At 48.0% G+C, this 16,587-nt stretch overlaps 1 protein-coding gene across 1 annotated transcript; it reads left to right on the plus strand.

Moving 5' to 3' along the window:
* The first annotated feature begins 50 nt into the window (after positions 1-50).
* On the plus strand, positions 51-4,281 carry RPS23 (ribosomal protein S23). Its single transcript, XM_061572989.1, has 4 exons — positions 51-135; positions 2,212-2,371; positions 2,969-3,089; positions 4,065-4,281. The coding sequence occupies exons 1-4, from the start codon at positions 132-134 to the stop codon at positions 4,209-4,211; spliced, it is 432 nt and encodes a 143-aa protein (XP_061428973.1). The 5' UTR covers positions 51-131; the 3' UTR covers positions 4,212-4,281.
* The last annotated feature ends 12,306 nt before the right edge of the window (positions 4,282-16,587 follow it).

Below are 16,587 nucleotides of genomic sequence, written 5' to 3' on the forward strand. Positions count from 1 at the left end.
AGTCACCTAAAGTTGGCGGTGGGGGGTGGGGAGTCAGGGGGTGGGGGTCGGGGGGGGGTCCTCGGGGTTGAGTTTGGCGCAAGGGCTTCTGGGATCTCTCTCTTCCGCCCCGTGAAGAACGTGGAGCCGCCATGGGTGAGCATCCGCGCCGCGGGAAAAGCGCCACGAACGCGACTTTGGCGCCGGATCGCCGCGCTCAGAACGCTTCGCCGAGACGCCCGAGTCTTGGCGACCGCGCGCGAGATGTTTTTAGCGAAGTAGGCGGTGAAAGAGACCCGTGCGTGCGTGGGTTAGCCAGGCCGCGTGGTGTGTGTGGAGTTCTCGCTCAACATGGCGGCTTGCACCCGCCCAGCAGGCGCGCTGAAGAGGCCGCCTCGCCCTACCGCGAGCAGCTGTCGCGATTCTAGCTCGCGTCGTCGTAGTTGTGTCGTCTGTGGAGAGGTGGTACCACCACCACAACGCTTGTTGTGTGGACTGTGGTATGCTCACAAGCGTCTATGCGGCGCCGCCTTCACTAGGCCCTCTCTGACTAGAGTGGTGAAGAATCCGTAAATGTGGGTTTTTTTGGGGGGTAAGATCGCGTAAATATATAAGTGTGGCGTTAAACCCTCCACCACCCGACATAGCCAATTAGTAAGGGTTGTCGCGTAAGCAGAACACGCCGAGTCGTTACTACAACCTCACCACCGGTATGTTGGAGAGCAAATCTACAACTTTCTTGACTGCAGGAATTCATATTCTTGGTTCTTTCGGTAAAGTCACATCGCTTGTGTTGCGATCTTAACGTCGTGGTTTTTTGCTTTTATTTTAGATTTTTTGTTTTCTATTTACGTGACTTTACTGAAAGAACCAAGAATATAAATCTACAACATTTACAATCTTGAGTTTTCAGATTGTAGAAACGAATTGGCTGTGTCGGGTGGTGGCTGGTTTAGGGGCACATTAACGCGATCAAACCCCAAAAAAACTATATTATGGATTATATTGGTGGCGAAAGTCTACGTGTTAAACCAGTGGGATGAGTTATGGTCTTATAGCAACCCACCTGAATGGCCCCGGTGGTGGGGGGGGGGACTTTCATCTACCACTTGGTTGACAAAGAGCTGTGCACGTTCATCATATTACCGACTATGTCGTGACCCAATATATTGATACTGCGGGTATATATTTTAAGGGGCATTCGTTTCCTTTGCTAACCATGTGGCGGCGATGCGCTCATGCACGTGGCAGGGCCAGTGCTCAAGTATCGTACACGCGTGCTGTGATTATTGCATTTTTAACACGGACTATTTGGAGGTTTCAGTTTCATTTATTTGGTGTAGCCCTGTGAGCCATTCGGCTCTTGAATCGGGTGCAACCGCAACAAACAAAAAACATGAACAAGAAAACATCTTAAAGTGACTATGCGCAAACAGAAAAATCCAGGAACAATGGCAAAAATCTTCGAGAAAAGGCACCAACGCTGTGTGCAAAAATCCCAGTGGGATGCAAGTGGCAGCCAAGAAATGGAACGCGTTCCAGAGGACAACCAAAATGAAAACGGCCTTTGTTAGGTATAGAGCAGCCTTTTATTATATTAACACGTATCGATTGCAATGAGAAGTAATGGAACGCTTCTGAGGACGTCTTGACGAGGAGGTGAAGCAAATGAAATCAGCTCGTGTGCAGACGCCAGTTTCATACATCGCAGAATCGTGCGAGATAGCGGCTTGGGTAGAGGCCTAACATGCGAACAGCATGTTGAGCTTCATTCGCGCCGTACGTAGCCAACCGTGCTAATCGGAGGTGCGGGGGAAGCACAACTAACGATAGTAGTAAAACAGTGAGTTTGGGTCTTGCCATATTAACGTGGAATTCGTGCCACCAGTTGGCAAGTCGGTAGTGCTATTGGTAATAGAAGGTGGCTATGTGAAGAAAGCGAGAATTGGCTTGTGATTTTAGGTACTTTAATTGCTTATTTACATTTGTATATTGTTTTATATATTCGTATAATATACAAGCAATATAAATGAAATTGTAAATGGACCATATTTGGACTTGAAATAAGAGGGGTTTTGTTTTTAAAAAATGGATATACCAGGGAAGCCCACCCCTAAATTGTCATGGTATTTTGAGGACACACTGTAGGTGAATCGTAAATAGCACTTGCCACTTCCACCCAATGCCTCGAGTGTAATGTGATCATATGTGCGTTTTATTTGTTGTGCCCAGGTAAGTGCCGAGGTCTGCGTACCGCCAGGAAGCTGAGGAACCTGCGCCGCGAGCAGCGCTGGTCCGACAAGAGCTACAAGAAGGCTCACCTGGGCACGGCGCTCAAGGCCAACCCGTTTGGCGGAGCCTCTCACGCCAAGGGGATCGTCCTCGAAAAGATGTACGTGGTTGGGGGGGGAGCGAGTGAAGTGGAGTGAATGTCAAGCGTGCGTTTCGTGTGTTTGTGCCTATGTACGTGTGGATGTTGAACTTCTGCACCGTAACGTAGCCAATCGCCCCTCCGATTAGCATGGTGTTAGGTTGTAGTGGCTGGGTGGGGAGCACAGGCAGTAACTGGAATAATGACCAGGAGATGATAGGAGACTAGTGAATTCTCACTGGGCACTGGTTTTCTGCCACTTGTGAAACTTCCGAATGGAATTGGCCTTACATTCTAATGCAGGTTCCTCGTGAAAGTCTTTGGATTCGGTGAAGCTTTTCTGCAAAAAAAATATCTGTAGCACGCTGTTATGTATGTTGAACTTCTTTCACACCATACGGGGCCAACCATGCTAATCTGAGGGTGCGGGTAGGTTAATGGGAGTTTTTAGGTCATGTTTTAATATTGAGAGGGAGATGTTAAACTTGTACCATGTCATTGTGAATACAATGGTCATATACTTGCACTTGTTACCTTAATCAATAATGATTGTCTTTCTTTGACTTGAATTGTACCTTGAAAATGATTTTCTGCTTTATTATCTCTTTCCGTTGACAGCGGCGTTGAGGCCAAGCAGCCGAATTCCGCCATCCGCAAGTGTGTGCGTGTACAGCTCATCAAGAACGGGAAGAAGATCACCGCCTTTGTCCCCAACGATGGTTGCCTCAACTTCATTGAGGTAACCAGGCTCGGTCGATGAAACAGTTTACTGCATGTTAACAATTATGCATTCTTTACTTGAAAAATAATAACACTGCATGCGTGCAACTGATACGAATTAAATTCGTTAAAATGCGATGTAAAAAAAAATTCATTTTGAAATTTCTTAAATACATAGATAACTCTGTGAAGGGAGTTTAGTAACTCATGGTTATGGTCAAAACTGCTGCAACAGATTTGTATTCTGATTAAGGGTCACTGTTTTCAGCTCTTTATCCTCGATGTAGAATAATTTGGCAAGCATTTTATTTCGGAAGATACAACCAAAAAAACTCAAATCTTTTTTTTTCCCACAGCTTTAACAGTAAAGAAAAGACATCAAAGGCACCATTCGTGCGAGAGTGATATTACTTTCATTTACATAATTGGATGTCCCAAGGGCATTGCAATGCTGTGAATAGCGTTACTATGTAAAGGAATTAGTTTCTCATGAGTGATACAAACCCAGGGTCCCATTTGGGATGCTGCCTAGTTGTAGCAATAGGCAAGAATACGCAAGAAGCAAAATATATCTTATATTCAAGCTACAAGCAAAATACATATCCAAGATGTATAAGATATATATTTAGCGTTTTGTATCTAATATTGTTCTGCTGTACATCCAATTGGCACGTGTGGCTACGTACGGTGCGAAAGAAATTCAACATACGCATGTACATGTCAATATTGGTCAGCCCAAATTACAGTCTCGGCAACATTGCCAGTTCAAACCTTTGGTCCCGATGTACATTTTGGCAAATGTCCCTTTTCATCGACAACAGCATCAACGTAGGAAATATCACCATGCTGACCTCGCGTGCATTATTTTGCCGTTCGAATTGCATTTGTGCTCTCTGCAGCATCCGTTGGCTCTATTGGCGATTGAGATTGTTCTGACTTTAATTGTGAATCTTTTTTTTCTTCTCCATCCCCGCAACCGTTCGCCCTCGCGCAGGAAAACGACGAGGTCCTGGTGGCCGGGTTCGGCCGAAAGGGCCACGCCGTGGGAGACATCCCCGGCGTTCGCTTCAAGGTGGTGAAGGTGGCCAACGTGTCGCTGCTCGCCCTCTACAAGGAGAAGAAGGAGCGGCCCCGATCATAAAGCGTCACACTGCCATGTGTGCGCAGGCGCGTTTGTGCAGTTTCATCAATAAACCCATGGACACAGTTTACTCATGTCTTGGTGGTCATTGTGCGAATGGTTCTGTAACACACACTTAGTAGTCATTGACACATCCGGGCAACCCAGTACCTCCACATGGCATGGTCTTGTCCCATAATAGGTCTTGCCCTGTAATTCTTGTAGAAGCTCTGCACTGTTTGGTTCCAGCTCACATGTGATCAGCTTAATTTTCCAGGACCCACTTTGTTTTTTACCAGGAAAGGCCCACTGAGCTGTAAAGCTCTTTCTGAAGTGGCCTGGCCACAAATGATACCCCAACGAAGTGGCTTGTGGAAATGTTTTGAAGCCAAATATTGTGTTTTTAAATGTGGAGGAAAAAAATGGAGGATGTGAAGAAAAATCAAAGGGGAGAACATGCAAACTTCCAAATATAGAGGCATCAGTGTCGGGACTGAAACTACGACCTCCAGTTTACCAGGCCTGGCAGATAACATCCCACCACTGCGGCACCCGATGCACATCTAAAACATGTCATTTTATCCAAAGAAATAGAATAATGTTGGTCTTTTTAATGATTCACACGAGGGCATGTTAACACATGGGTGTCTCATGCTTTGTATACACTTATTGACCATTGTTTTGCAATTTGATGTTTGTGGATAAAAAGTTATTTTTCAAAGCCATTTTTAAGTTGAAAATAACGGGCTTAGGGCAACAAGTGAGTGAAATTAAACCCGGGACAACAGTCGACATTGTACTTAATGGCAACGAGGCTGTTTTTCAAATGGCCAACATTTTAACGGTGAACTGGCAAATGTGTAACTTGACAGCCAGCTGTGTGAATAGTCATAAGTCGACATGCAATGACTCAACGTACCCGTTTGCGACCCTGGTGCGGCCGGGTAGGGGTAGGCCGTGAGTCACTGGTTTCGGGTAGGGTATGGGCAGGGACCCTGGTGTGGCCGGGTACGGGTAAGGAATCAAAACCCGTTTGCGACCTGTTGTCGAGTGATATGCGTACCAGTGGCTGACGTTACTCAAAGTTGTAGGTCCTCTAGAGATGTTGCACCCAACACGGAATGAACCATTAGCTTGCCCATTAAGTGTTTATTAAATTAATTCGTTTTTATATATGTATTTGTAATTACAACCTGGGTCATGTAATCACTATGGTAGGAACCCATGGAACTGTAGTAAAAGGATGGTGAAAATGTACGTTTTATCATCACTCCGACACCTCACCAATGTTGCGTGACGTCATAAACCGCCCGCTCACCGCTCCTGCGTCTCTTGACGTCATCACTACCTGTCCACTTACCCGTTGTCACGTGACCTCAACCCCTCTCACCACCACCCAAGTCCAGCGTGACGTCATCCCTTCACTCGACCAGTGAGGTGTGACGTCATCACTCCTCACATCTTCATCGCAATCTTTCGTGACGTCGGCACTCCGCTCCCCAACATCCCAGTGCCTCTGAGGTCATCAGCCCCTCCCCCCCACCTCACCAGCGTGGTATGACGTCATAACCCCCTTCATCACCCGGCCAAACTTTGTTATATTTTCCTGTGTGTCCCGGTGTGCGTTACAGACAAACAAGCGGGTTGTTTTAGAAGAGACCGGCGGTATGCCGAACACTCCTGATAGCCAGAAAGGCTCCTCACTCCCGTGTTAATGTTGCCACTAGAGGGCACCATAAACCAGCCTCGCAGCTCCAACTCCCTGCAAGTTCACGTTATATCAGTGTTCTTCACTTATTTCGGAGGGGTGGCAAATTCGCCGACGAGACATCATCAGTGTGAGGGCCGCCACACCATTTGAAACCATCGGGGGTTTGACAGCAGCACGATAATAGGGGGTGCCTTCACTATGTGTGTATTATTTGTGTATTATGTGTGTATTATAATTGTCGGGAGCCGCGCGAAAGGCCACCAGGGGCCTCCACAGTGGCCCCCGGTGACCTTGCGTTGAAGAAGAACACTGCATTGTATGATCACATGAAACCTTCTTCTGATCTTCCCACATGATAGGCTGACACGTGATGACAACAGCCTTCTATTGAAGACCGGAAACAGGAAGACCTCTTCACAGTTCTGGCAAATCGCCTGACGAGGCTGGTTGCAATCACCAACGAAACGTCGTACTCGAAATGTAAACGTTGGGGGTTTACTCTCCAACACACCGATGTGCTGAAGCAGTAACCAATTGGCACGTTTTGCTTACAGGACAAAACGTACTAATTGGCTGTGTCGGGTGGTGGCGGGTTTCACGACGCATTTATATTTACGCAATCTCACCCCCCTCCCCCCGAAAAAAAAAATCGGAAAATCACCTAACTGCATTGGGAGACTGCGGTGTTAACTCAAGCTGAATGTTTAGAGACGGAGAGCGGAAAATTCCCTTTGTGTAAGCATCCCAGCAGCTGGTATAAATTGTTAGTCAAGCTGCCATGTACAAGCACTGCGCGTGCTTCAAGAGTTGTAGCGGAACGTTGCCCCCCACCGCGCAGTGGAACACAGCTGCCACAGACGGAAGTACTGGCACCAACACACGCGGCTCAAACATGCAATATCACAGCGAGTGGAAGAAGGAGCCTTCTGCATCATTGTGTAATGAGCGACTTCCATGACACATCAAGTAGAGGGTACTTCTTTTATTTCTCACACTGGGCACAACACAGGACCAACCTTATTCTTTTCACTCTGAGTACAACACTTCGATATTACTGGCTACACACAGCCGATCACTCGGCGTGGTCCCACCGCCCCTCGGCCACGCCGCTGGCTGGCGGCGTGATGATGACGGCGATGGAAACCCCGCAGGGAATCTTCCACGTGGCCAGACGACGGAGAGAGATGTCGGCGAGCAGCGACGCAGCCAGGACCCAAGAATCCACGCACGAACCTCGGGCCCCGGGTCTACTCCCCCTTATATCCCCCCAGGCGTGGCTAAGCTCCGCCTCCGGCCACGCCCTCTCGTGGAACCTTCCATCAGGTTCTCTGAGTATCTCGGCTAACGCCACCTGTTTCCTTTGCCCCAGATACACCTCCTTCTCTTATTGGTTGTTACTTTAACCGTGGCCGTACCTGTGCTTCTGTTTCCTAGGCAGCAGGTGTCACCATGTGATTACAATTGTAAAACACTCCCCTCCTCCATATGTCAACACGTGAGCCCTCCCCACCGCTGGAAAAGTGACCACGCATGGCCTAGCGAGAGAGCGTTCATCGCTTGTCACAGAGGTTCACGCGGATCGAATCCAGCATCCGCCCTGGTTATTACTGCGGTGCGTTGATCGCTAACAATCAGCAGTCACTGCCCCCTACTGGTAGACTCATGAACTGAACTAAACTTTTTTTTTCATCATTAGACCTCCTTTGCCAGTACCAAAATATAATAATAGGGTTTTTCCCCTTTTTCTGGCAACAAAACTGAAACCTTTTTACAAGGATTCATGTCTGCATTAACCGCAATACTTGCAGTCAAATGCAAGTATTGTGGTTAATGCAGGCATGAATCCTTGTAAAAAGGTTTCACCTTAGTTGCCAGAAAAAAGGGTAGAAACCCTATTATTATTATATATTTTTTATATTACAAGGTAAGGCCTACTGAGCGGTGTAGCTATTTTTTCAGAAGCGACCTGGCCCCAAATTAGAACTCAACGGAGTGGATTATCATCGTGTGGAAATGTATAGCAGCGGCCAAATACTCTAAACGTAAGTTTCTAAATGTGCAAAGAAAACCCGGAGGAAAATCCACGTGACCACGGGGAGATAGAACTTGCAAACTCCAAATATACAGCAGGCGTCAGGGTCGTGATCGAACCCACGACCTCCTGTATATTAGGCGAGATAGTTAACATCTAGCTACCATGGCGAAGGTCACACATGGAAATCAGATTGCCCTTGTCCATTGAGTTGCGTCACCTGGTTAAACAAAATGCACTTGAACGACAACACCTCCGCTACCATTCCAGGGCGCAATATAGGTTTACAAAAAAAACATCTCGTAGAGCACCAAAACGACATTGCGGCCCAACACAGCCCAGATGTGTCCCACGAAGCGTCTTGGAGCGACCTGCCGAACTACGGCTCACTGAGACACAAGATCAGTGAGATGAGCAGATACGGTACACAATAGACAAGAAGGCTACGGGCCAACATCTAACTAAATAACTCTGGTTTAAATTTCGATTTAAAGCTTTCGTGACTGCAGGGATTCATCTTCTTGGTTCTTTCGGTAAAGTCACTTAGAAGGGAAGTAATAAAACAATAAAAATAAAACATAATAAAATACGACTGCTTGCGTTGTGGCCGAAACGTCGTGAGAATTATTTTAACTCTGGTTTAGTGAGTGGGCTCCAACATCTCATTCTGGTGTGGAGGGGGGGCATTTAGTCACAATGAAATGTCGGGGACATTGGTAAGGGGCCGTCCATAAATGACGTCACGCGATTTTGGACGATTTTTCCCCCTCCCCCCCCCCCCCCATCGTCACACGGCGTCACAAAAAGTCAGACCCCCCCTCAAATATGACGTCACAAAGCTCTGCCCCTTCCCCCCCTAAAAAAATAAAGCATGCTTCAAATCGCTTTAAACTATTGTCATTGTAGTGCGTATTTAATGTGGCGCTGCACTCTGATGTTGTAGGAGAAAACATTTATTAAAAGTATATTTAATTAAGTAGAACGTGTTGTCTATCTTTATTTAAAGTTGCGCATTTTGATGTGACGTCACATTTCTCAACCCCCCACCCTCGTCACACATCGTCACAAATGTCTGACCCCCCACCCCAGGTGCGTGACGTCATTTATGGACGGCCCCTAATGTGAAACGCTCATAATAATAATTGTATCTCACAGCGTTATTCAACTCAGAGGCGCAAGGAAGTGCGGACAGGCGGGAAGGCAGCCCCACGTGATATGCCGGCGTCAGATTCCACCCGCGTCCTCTATATATGAAGGTGTCATCAGCCAATTATTGAGTGTTTACACGTGTGTGGAGACCAGAGCAGACGTGCCCGCAACACTTTCCTCAGCACGTGGAATAGCTGAAGTCCACATTTGCTGTACCGCTTCTCCTGGCTAGCCAGGCTATGGCCCCTCGACGCCCATGGGGAGGGAGTTTTGCAGCATTGGAGCAGTAATCCACCAACCCTCGCTGCCTCCACAGAGCTGGAGTGAATGCACTGCATGTATGTTGCACTTATTTCGCACCGTACGTAGCCAACCGCAATAACCGGAGGTGCGGGGGAAGGACAACAAACTAGACACAAAAAGCACTTGTAAAGAAATTAGTATGTATCTAGATTTAAAAGTGCATAGCTCCAGTGGCTTCCTAATATCGGAAGCAGGAGCGTTCCAGACGGCCGCAGCAGCGCATCTGAAAGCGCGCGATGCGGTGACCGCCTTTGTTCGATGGCCAGCCTAAAGCCGCTGCTGCTGCTGCGAGGATGACCCGGTTTCGAGTGATGATGGTTCGTGCTCCTTGGCGAGGTCAGCGAGGTATCGTGGTTCATTTGTGGCAAGCGCTTCGTGTGTAGTGAGCGCGACCTCATGTAACGTATTCGTTCGGTAGCTAGAAGCCAATTCATCTCAGCGGGCGCTGGACGGGACGTGGTCGGGTTACAGGCCACCTGCGTAGCCACCGTCGCTGGGCCAATAATCAGAAAGTCTGAATATGTATTTGTTCTGGAGGAATCCGATGAGCAATACAGCTCTTCTTTACCCCGCATACTTCACCAGGTTTTTTTCTTGTTGTGGTTGTCCCACCTGATGACGATTGCTTGTGTTGCGATCGAAACGTCGTGATCTATTATTTTTCTACCTACGTGACTTTAACGAAAGAACCAAAGATTATGGATTCCTGCAGTCACGAAAGCTTCAAATCAAAGCTCTTCTTCACAAGTCCAGTAAGGGGCACGGGGTTATAACGTTACACCAACAAACGAAACAACAACATGATCGTGCAAAGTACAGGAAAGCCAAACAAACCCCCCAATATAGAACATACACATACAACTAAACCATCCCCATCCTAAGCATTGCTAGCGCTAGCACACGGTAGTATGCATTCCCTCCCGTTTCCTCCGTCGTATCTCTGCGCTTGGAGACGACTTTGCTGTAATGGGTGCAAATTACGAGTCGTCGTATTTCCTCCGGCCCCACCTTTCGTTGACACGGGTCTCGTAACACGAAACCCAAAATTGCGTCCTTTATTTTTCCCAACAGCTGCCGATTAACGATTTAAAATGAATCAACGTACGTGGGGGGGGGGGGGGGGTCCATGAAGAGGAATTAACGGCGCTTCGAATCATCCAAAGAGCCGTGCGAAGCTGGAAGGATTTGCGGGACCATGATCCGACTGAGGTGGTGTGACGAGACACGAAAGGAACGACTCAGGGTATTGCTACTATAATAGCCCAGAAATGTGTGTAACGCGCATGACGTCACTCCACATGCCCCCCCCCACCCGTCATTAATAATAAAATAATCATGAGCGGGTGATTTTTACACTCACGCGGAAGAAGGTCGATTGGAAAGATATATTTTTTCGCACTGTCGCTTCAAATATGACGACGTTTCTTTATAGAAAGTGACGGTCAAAGATAAATATACGCAGCACAGTGCTACATCCGTACTTGACGTCACCGAAAAGAGTGTAGGTGTGTAGTACAGATGGAGTGTAGGTGTGTAGTACAGATGGAGTGTAGGTGTGTAGTACAGATGGAGTGTAGGTGTGTAGTACAGATGGAGTGTAGGTGTGTAGTACAGATGGAGTGTAGCTGTGTAGTACAGATGGAGTGTAGGTGTGTAGTACAGATGGAGTGTAGGTGTGTAGTACAGATGGAGTGTAAGTGTGTAGTACAGATGGAGTGTAGGTGTGTAGTACAGATGGAGTGTAGGTGTGTAGTACAGTTGAACTATAGGTGTGTAGTACAGATGGAGTGTAGGTGTGTAGTACAGATGGAGTGTAGGTGTGTAGTACAGATGGAGTGTAGGTGTGTAGTACAGATGGAGTGTAGGTGTGTAGTACAGATGGAGTGTAGGTGTGTAGTACAGATGGAGTGTAAGTGTGTAGTACAGATGGAGTGTAGGTGTGTAGTACAGATGGAGTGTAGGTGTGTAGTACAGTTGGAGTGTAAGTGTGTAGTACAGATGGAGTGTAGGTGTGTAGTACAGATGGAGTGTAAGTGTGTAGTACAGATGGAGTGTAGGTGTGTAGTACAGATGGAGTGTAGGTGTGTAGTACAGATGGAGTGTAAGTGTGTAGTACAGATGGAGTGTAGGTGTGTAGTACAGATGGAGTGTAAGTGTGTAGTACAGATGGAGTGTAGGTGTGTAGTACAGATGGAGTGTAGGTGTGTAGTACAGATGGAGTGTAAGTGTGTAGTACAGATGGAGTGTAGGTGTGTAGTACAGATGGAGTGTAGGTGTGTAGTACAGATGGAGTGTAGGTGTGTAGTACAGATGGAGTGTAGGTGTGTAGTACAGATGGAGTGTAAGTGTGTAGTACAGATGGAGTGTAGGTGTGTAGTACAGATGGAGTGTAGGTGTGTAGTACAGATGGAGTGTAGGTGTGTAGTACAGATGGAGTGTAAGTGTGTAGTACAGATGGAGTGTAAGTGTGTAGTACAGATGGAGTGTAGGTGTGTAGTACAGATGGAGTGTAGGTGTGTAGTACAGATGGAGTGTAGGTGTGTAGTACAGATGGAGTGTAGGTGTGTAGTACAGATGGAGTGTAAGTGTGTAGTACAGATGGAGTGTAGGTGTGTAGTACAGATGGAGTGTAGGTGTGTAGTACAGATGGAGTCTTAAGTCTTAAAGTCTTAAAGTCACTTTATTGTCAAGTGTGTTACATGCATGACATACAACACAGATGAAATTACAGTCCTCTCTCTTGGTCCCACGGTGCAACCAAGCAATTAAAAAATTAATCACAATTAACAGACATAAATAAACAATAAACAATCGGCGATCAACACAAGATAAATAATCAAAAATGTAATAGACTTAAAATAAACAACAGTCAAGAATTTTTTAAATGTAAAATATTATTTAAAAAAGTATTTAAAGAAATAAGATATTTAAACCAGTGTGATAGTGCGATGTAGTGCAATGTTCAGTCCAGAGATCAGGATGTACGAGTGAATGTGTGTGTGGGGGATAGGGTCAGGGGGCAAAGGGGGGTGGGTGGGCAGAGGGGGGAGTGATGGTAGAGCAGTGAGGGAGTTGAGTCTCCTGACAGCCTGGTGAAAGAAACTGTCTTTGAGCCTGCTGGTCCTGGCTGGAAGACTCCGCAGTCTCCTCCCTAACGGCAGCAGGCTGAAGAGGCTGTGAGATGGGTGGGTGGGATCACCTGCAATCTTGATTGCTTTGCTGGTGATGCGGGTGTTATAAATGTCCAGTAGAGGCGGGAGAGAGACACCAATGATCCTCTCAGCTGCTCTCACTATGCGCTGTAGAGTCTTGCGGCAGGACACGGTGCAGGTGCCGTACCACACGGTGATGTGTAGTACAGATGGAGTGTAGGTGTGTAGTACAGTTGGAGTGTAGGTGCGTAGTACAGATGGAGTGTAGGTGTGTAGTACAGATGGAGTGTAGGTGTGTAGTACAGATGGAGTGTAGGTGTGTAGTACAGATGGAGTGTAGGTATGTAGTACAGTTGGAGTGTAGGTGTGTAGTACAGATGGAGTGTAGGTGTGTAGTACAGATGGAGTGTAGGTGTATAGTAGCAGATGGAGTGTAGGTGTGTAGTCAGTGCCGGATGAAGCTCGTGCTCGAGAAGAGACATGGGATCATCAGCCACACATGGGACATGATGATGATCGTGATGATCGTGTTGCTGCATGAGTATTTAATTACTGCCCAAGGATGTTCACACTGGATACATTTTAAAGACGAGTCTCGTAAAGTCTCAGCTTATTTGGCGTCTACATCAGAATGACGCTACCGCATTTGCCACGTGTAATTAAAAAACTTTCTGTAAACGATGAGAAAAAAAGCCCCATCACAGCGGAGAAATGCGTGCAGGCTGAACACAAAAAATTAAAGAATGCAAATACAAATACGCACATGCGTAACGCACAGATTTCGTTCACTCTCATAGAGAGAGTGAGAGGGATACATAGAGAATGATTCAAAGAGAGGATGATTCAGAGGTGCGGGAAACTCAGAATCAAGAATCTTTCTTGATTTGAAGCTTTCGTGACTGCAGGAATCCATATCAAGAATCTGTATTTATCCTGGAGGAATCCGATGAGCTATGAAGCTCTATTTTCAGAGATGTCCAGTAGGTGGGCGGGGAACTACAGACACGCGGGAGCCGGCGCCATGAATTGCCCCAAGTTCTGTGGTCCTATACTTGAAGGGTTGGCCAACGCAACTTAATGAGTGTTCATACGAGTGGGAGGCAACAATGCAGAGAAATCTGTTTGGTGTACTTCTTCTCCTTTCGTACGGCTGCTGATGTAGATGCAGAGCAACGACTTCGAATTTCACATCCACGTGGTCAAGCCCAGATAACCGCGGTCAGGAGTAGTGGAGTTGTATGGGCTGCGATGTCTCTTTCGTATTTGTGGATCGGCGAGCATTGCTTCGTTACACGTTGTACGGCGCCGTCCAGAGCGACCACACAACTGGAGAGTTTAACATGTTTCCATGTGTGCATCAGGTATCCGCATCTACTGCCATGGTTTGTGCAGCGCGTGCGGTTTAGGGTGGACCGTGAGCTTCGTGGACAATCAAACCCCGCAAGGGATCTTCTGCGTTGGACATTTCACTTGGCTGTACTGCCATTCCCTGGCAAAACCAGGAGATGGCGACCTCGACAACCATCGAGTTTGGGAGTTGCACGACATTGAATGCGGTCCATCAACCCACGCCGCCTCATCCTCCTTCCTCATCCTTCACAGTGCTGAATTGCAGGCCACGTGCGTAGCCAAGAGCGCACGGAAAAATATTGTGGTGCTGCTCGCAAACATCAGGAAGGGGGCACGACACCCTTCTGCATTTGCCTTGGACAGCTGCATGCGCGTACGTGCGACCACCGCCACTGTTACACGCGCCATGTTCTTCTCAGCCTTGCCTCGACCACCAGCTCAAAAGAGAGATGGCGGCCGTGGTGTTGTGCATTGGTAAGGCCACGGAACTCAAGCAAAGTTGTGAGGAATCGGTGGGACAAAGGGAGAGGCGACCGCAGATGGGATTCATCCTCGTCTCGTTCAGTTGTACTCAACCCCGCGTGCGTATACTTGCGAATGCAAAGTGCTGCGTGGGTAAGGCGGATTACCGCGCTGCGTTCTGTTGAGACCTTTCCGGCACTTTGCAAGTAGCCGCCGTTTCTCTGCATGCCGAGGGCAGGGGTCGTCAACCAATAAAAACGAGAAAAGCCTTTTCTTTTGAATTCGGTAACAAAAAGCCGCAATATTTTAAGAGCCGCAATTGCGTGTGATGAATACGATTCGATGCCTGTGTTGTGAACTTAATAATCTATTTAAGCGACGCCAGTCCACCGTGCTAAACCATTCACACCACATAGTAATAGTAATAGGTTTTTACCCTTTATCTGGCAATAAAACTGACACCTTTTTACAAGGGATCAGTTTGCATTAAAAAGACAACTCTGATAATGTATGCACAGAGTTGTATTTCTGTTTGCATTTTGACCGCAAGTGTTGTGGTTAATGCAAACATGATCCCTTGTAAAAATTTGTCAGTTTTGTAGCCAGATAAAAGGGTAAAAATCTATTACTATATCTTGCTACTGGCAAAGGAAGTCTCATAATGCATTCACACCACAGCAACATCTTCACTCGGCACGGCAAACAATGCGGGAAGATATCTTAACCCCCCCCCCTCTCCGACTGTGTCAACCCAGAAGCATAAACGTACGCGACAATTCGTTGATGGTCTGATTGTGTACGGTGGGGGGTAAACTGCGGGTAGCTGGAACCCTCTTCCAAGACAGCTCGCCAACGTGGAAGAAGTAGGCCAACGTACCAAGTAGATCGAACACGACTCTCTCGAGCCCTCTCCAGTGAAGGCCCTTCCGCCAGCAGTGTCGCGATCGGGCAGTTGCAGGGCTGCGCCTTCGAGTGGCGTCAACTGAACACGCGACTCGGACCGGTATAGAGGCGGGCGCGTGAACACAGTCCACTCCGAGGGCTACGCGAACGCGTGTGCGCGTGCGGCTGTTGCGTATCTAGAGGGCACGTTGCCACAACTGTTGACTTTTCATTTTAGAGCATCGTAAACGTTGCTTTTTGGAGGGAGGGGGGGAATGTTTTGGACCGTTGCCTTTGGCTCGTAAAACACAGATCGGATGGAGCCGAGCTCTTGGTTTGGGCTGTGGCCCAGGCCGTGATGGCTAATTATATTTTCCCACTCATCTCCGAGCTTGCCATGTCTGCAGCGTGGTCACACGAGCGAAGGCGAACAGCAGGGCGCCTCTATAGCAGCCGGTCGGGAGTGGTTTGTTGCTTGTCTTGAAACAATGCTGCTGGAATTATTCGCACACAGACGGCCGTGCAGTTGTATAAGAATCGTTTTTTTTTGTTACGTTGAGACGGATATGAGTCTAATTATTTGTTACGTACGTTGAACTTCTTTCGCACCGGACGTAGCCAACCGCGCTCTAATCGGAGTTGCTAATCACGACGGTGCCGCGTGATCTTCAGCAGACGGAACGGATTTGATCATTTGTTTTCCTTCACAACGCAATAAAGCGTTCGCCACTCAATCGATGTGGAGGCCTTCGTCCAGCAGTTGGATTAACAAAGGGCTGTAGGCCATTACACGCGTGTGTGAAGAAGGACAGTGCGCTAAACCACTGCGCCCCCCCCCCCCATCCACGTGACACCACCATCACCTCGAGCAGCATCCACAAGCCACACGCGCGTGCCATATTGACGGCGCGCACACGGAGGGACACGTGCGCTCTGTGAACAGCGCCGCGTGCAGAAACGAATTAAATGGAGAGCGAATGCGCTTGTCATCATTATCCCGCACACGGCAGCCGTGGCTAGCAGGCAGCAGAGTCGAGGAGGGGAGGGGGGAGGAGGTGAACGTAAACCAATCGGCGCACGAGAGTGGCCGGATGACTCCGCGGGGCATTGAATCCAATGTGACGATCGCTGGGCACGCGATCCCTGTGGAAGTGTCCCGCGCGCACGCAGCCCGCGCGTGACGTGGATCACGAACGACTCGTGACCGCTACGACTGAGCCACGCTGCGCGCTCGTTCCTACAGCGCCTCGTGTCCAACGATCAGTGAGGGCCGAGGGGGGGGGGACGCCACGGACTCCGACACGTTACCACATCAGTGCCCTTCACTCGTTTCAGAGGGAGCACTTTGGCCGATAA

Source organism: Lethenteron reissneri, chromosome 51 (assembly GCF_015708825.2).
Source record: "Lethenteron reissneri isolate LAM-NWPU_2019-01 chromosome 51, ASM1570882v1, whole genome shotgun sequence".
NCBI lineage: Eukaryota > Metazoa > Chordata > Hyperoartia > Petromyzontiformes > Petromyzontidae > Lethenteron > Lethenteron reissneri.

Excerpts from the sequence above, each read along its gene's own strand:
- RPS23 (XM_061572989.1), top strand. Across the intron at positions 2,372-2,968 it reads GGGATCGTCCTCGAAAAGAT|CGGCGTTGAGGCCAAGCAGC; the intron begins GTACGTGGTTGG and ends TTCCGTTGACAG. Across the intron at positions 3,090-4,064 it reads GTTGCCTCAACTTCATTGAG|GAAAACGACGAGGTCCTGGT; the intron begins GTAACCAGGCTC and ends GCCCTCGCGCAG.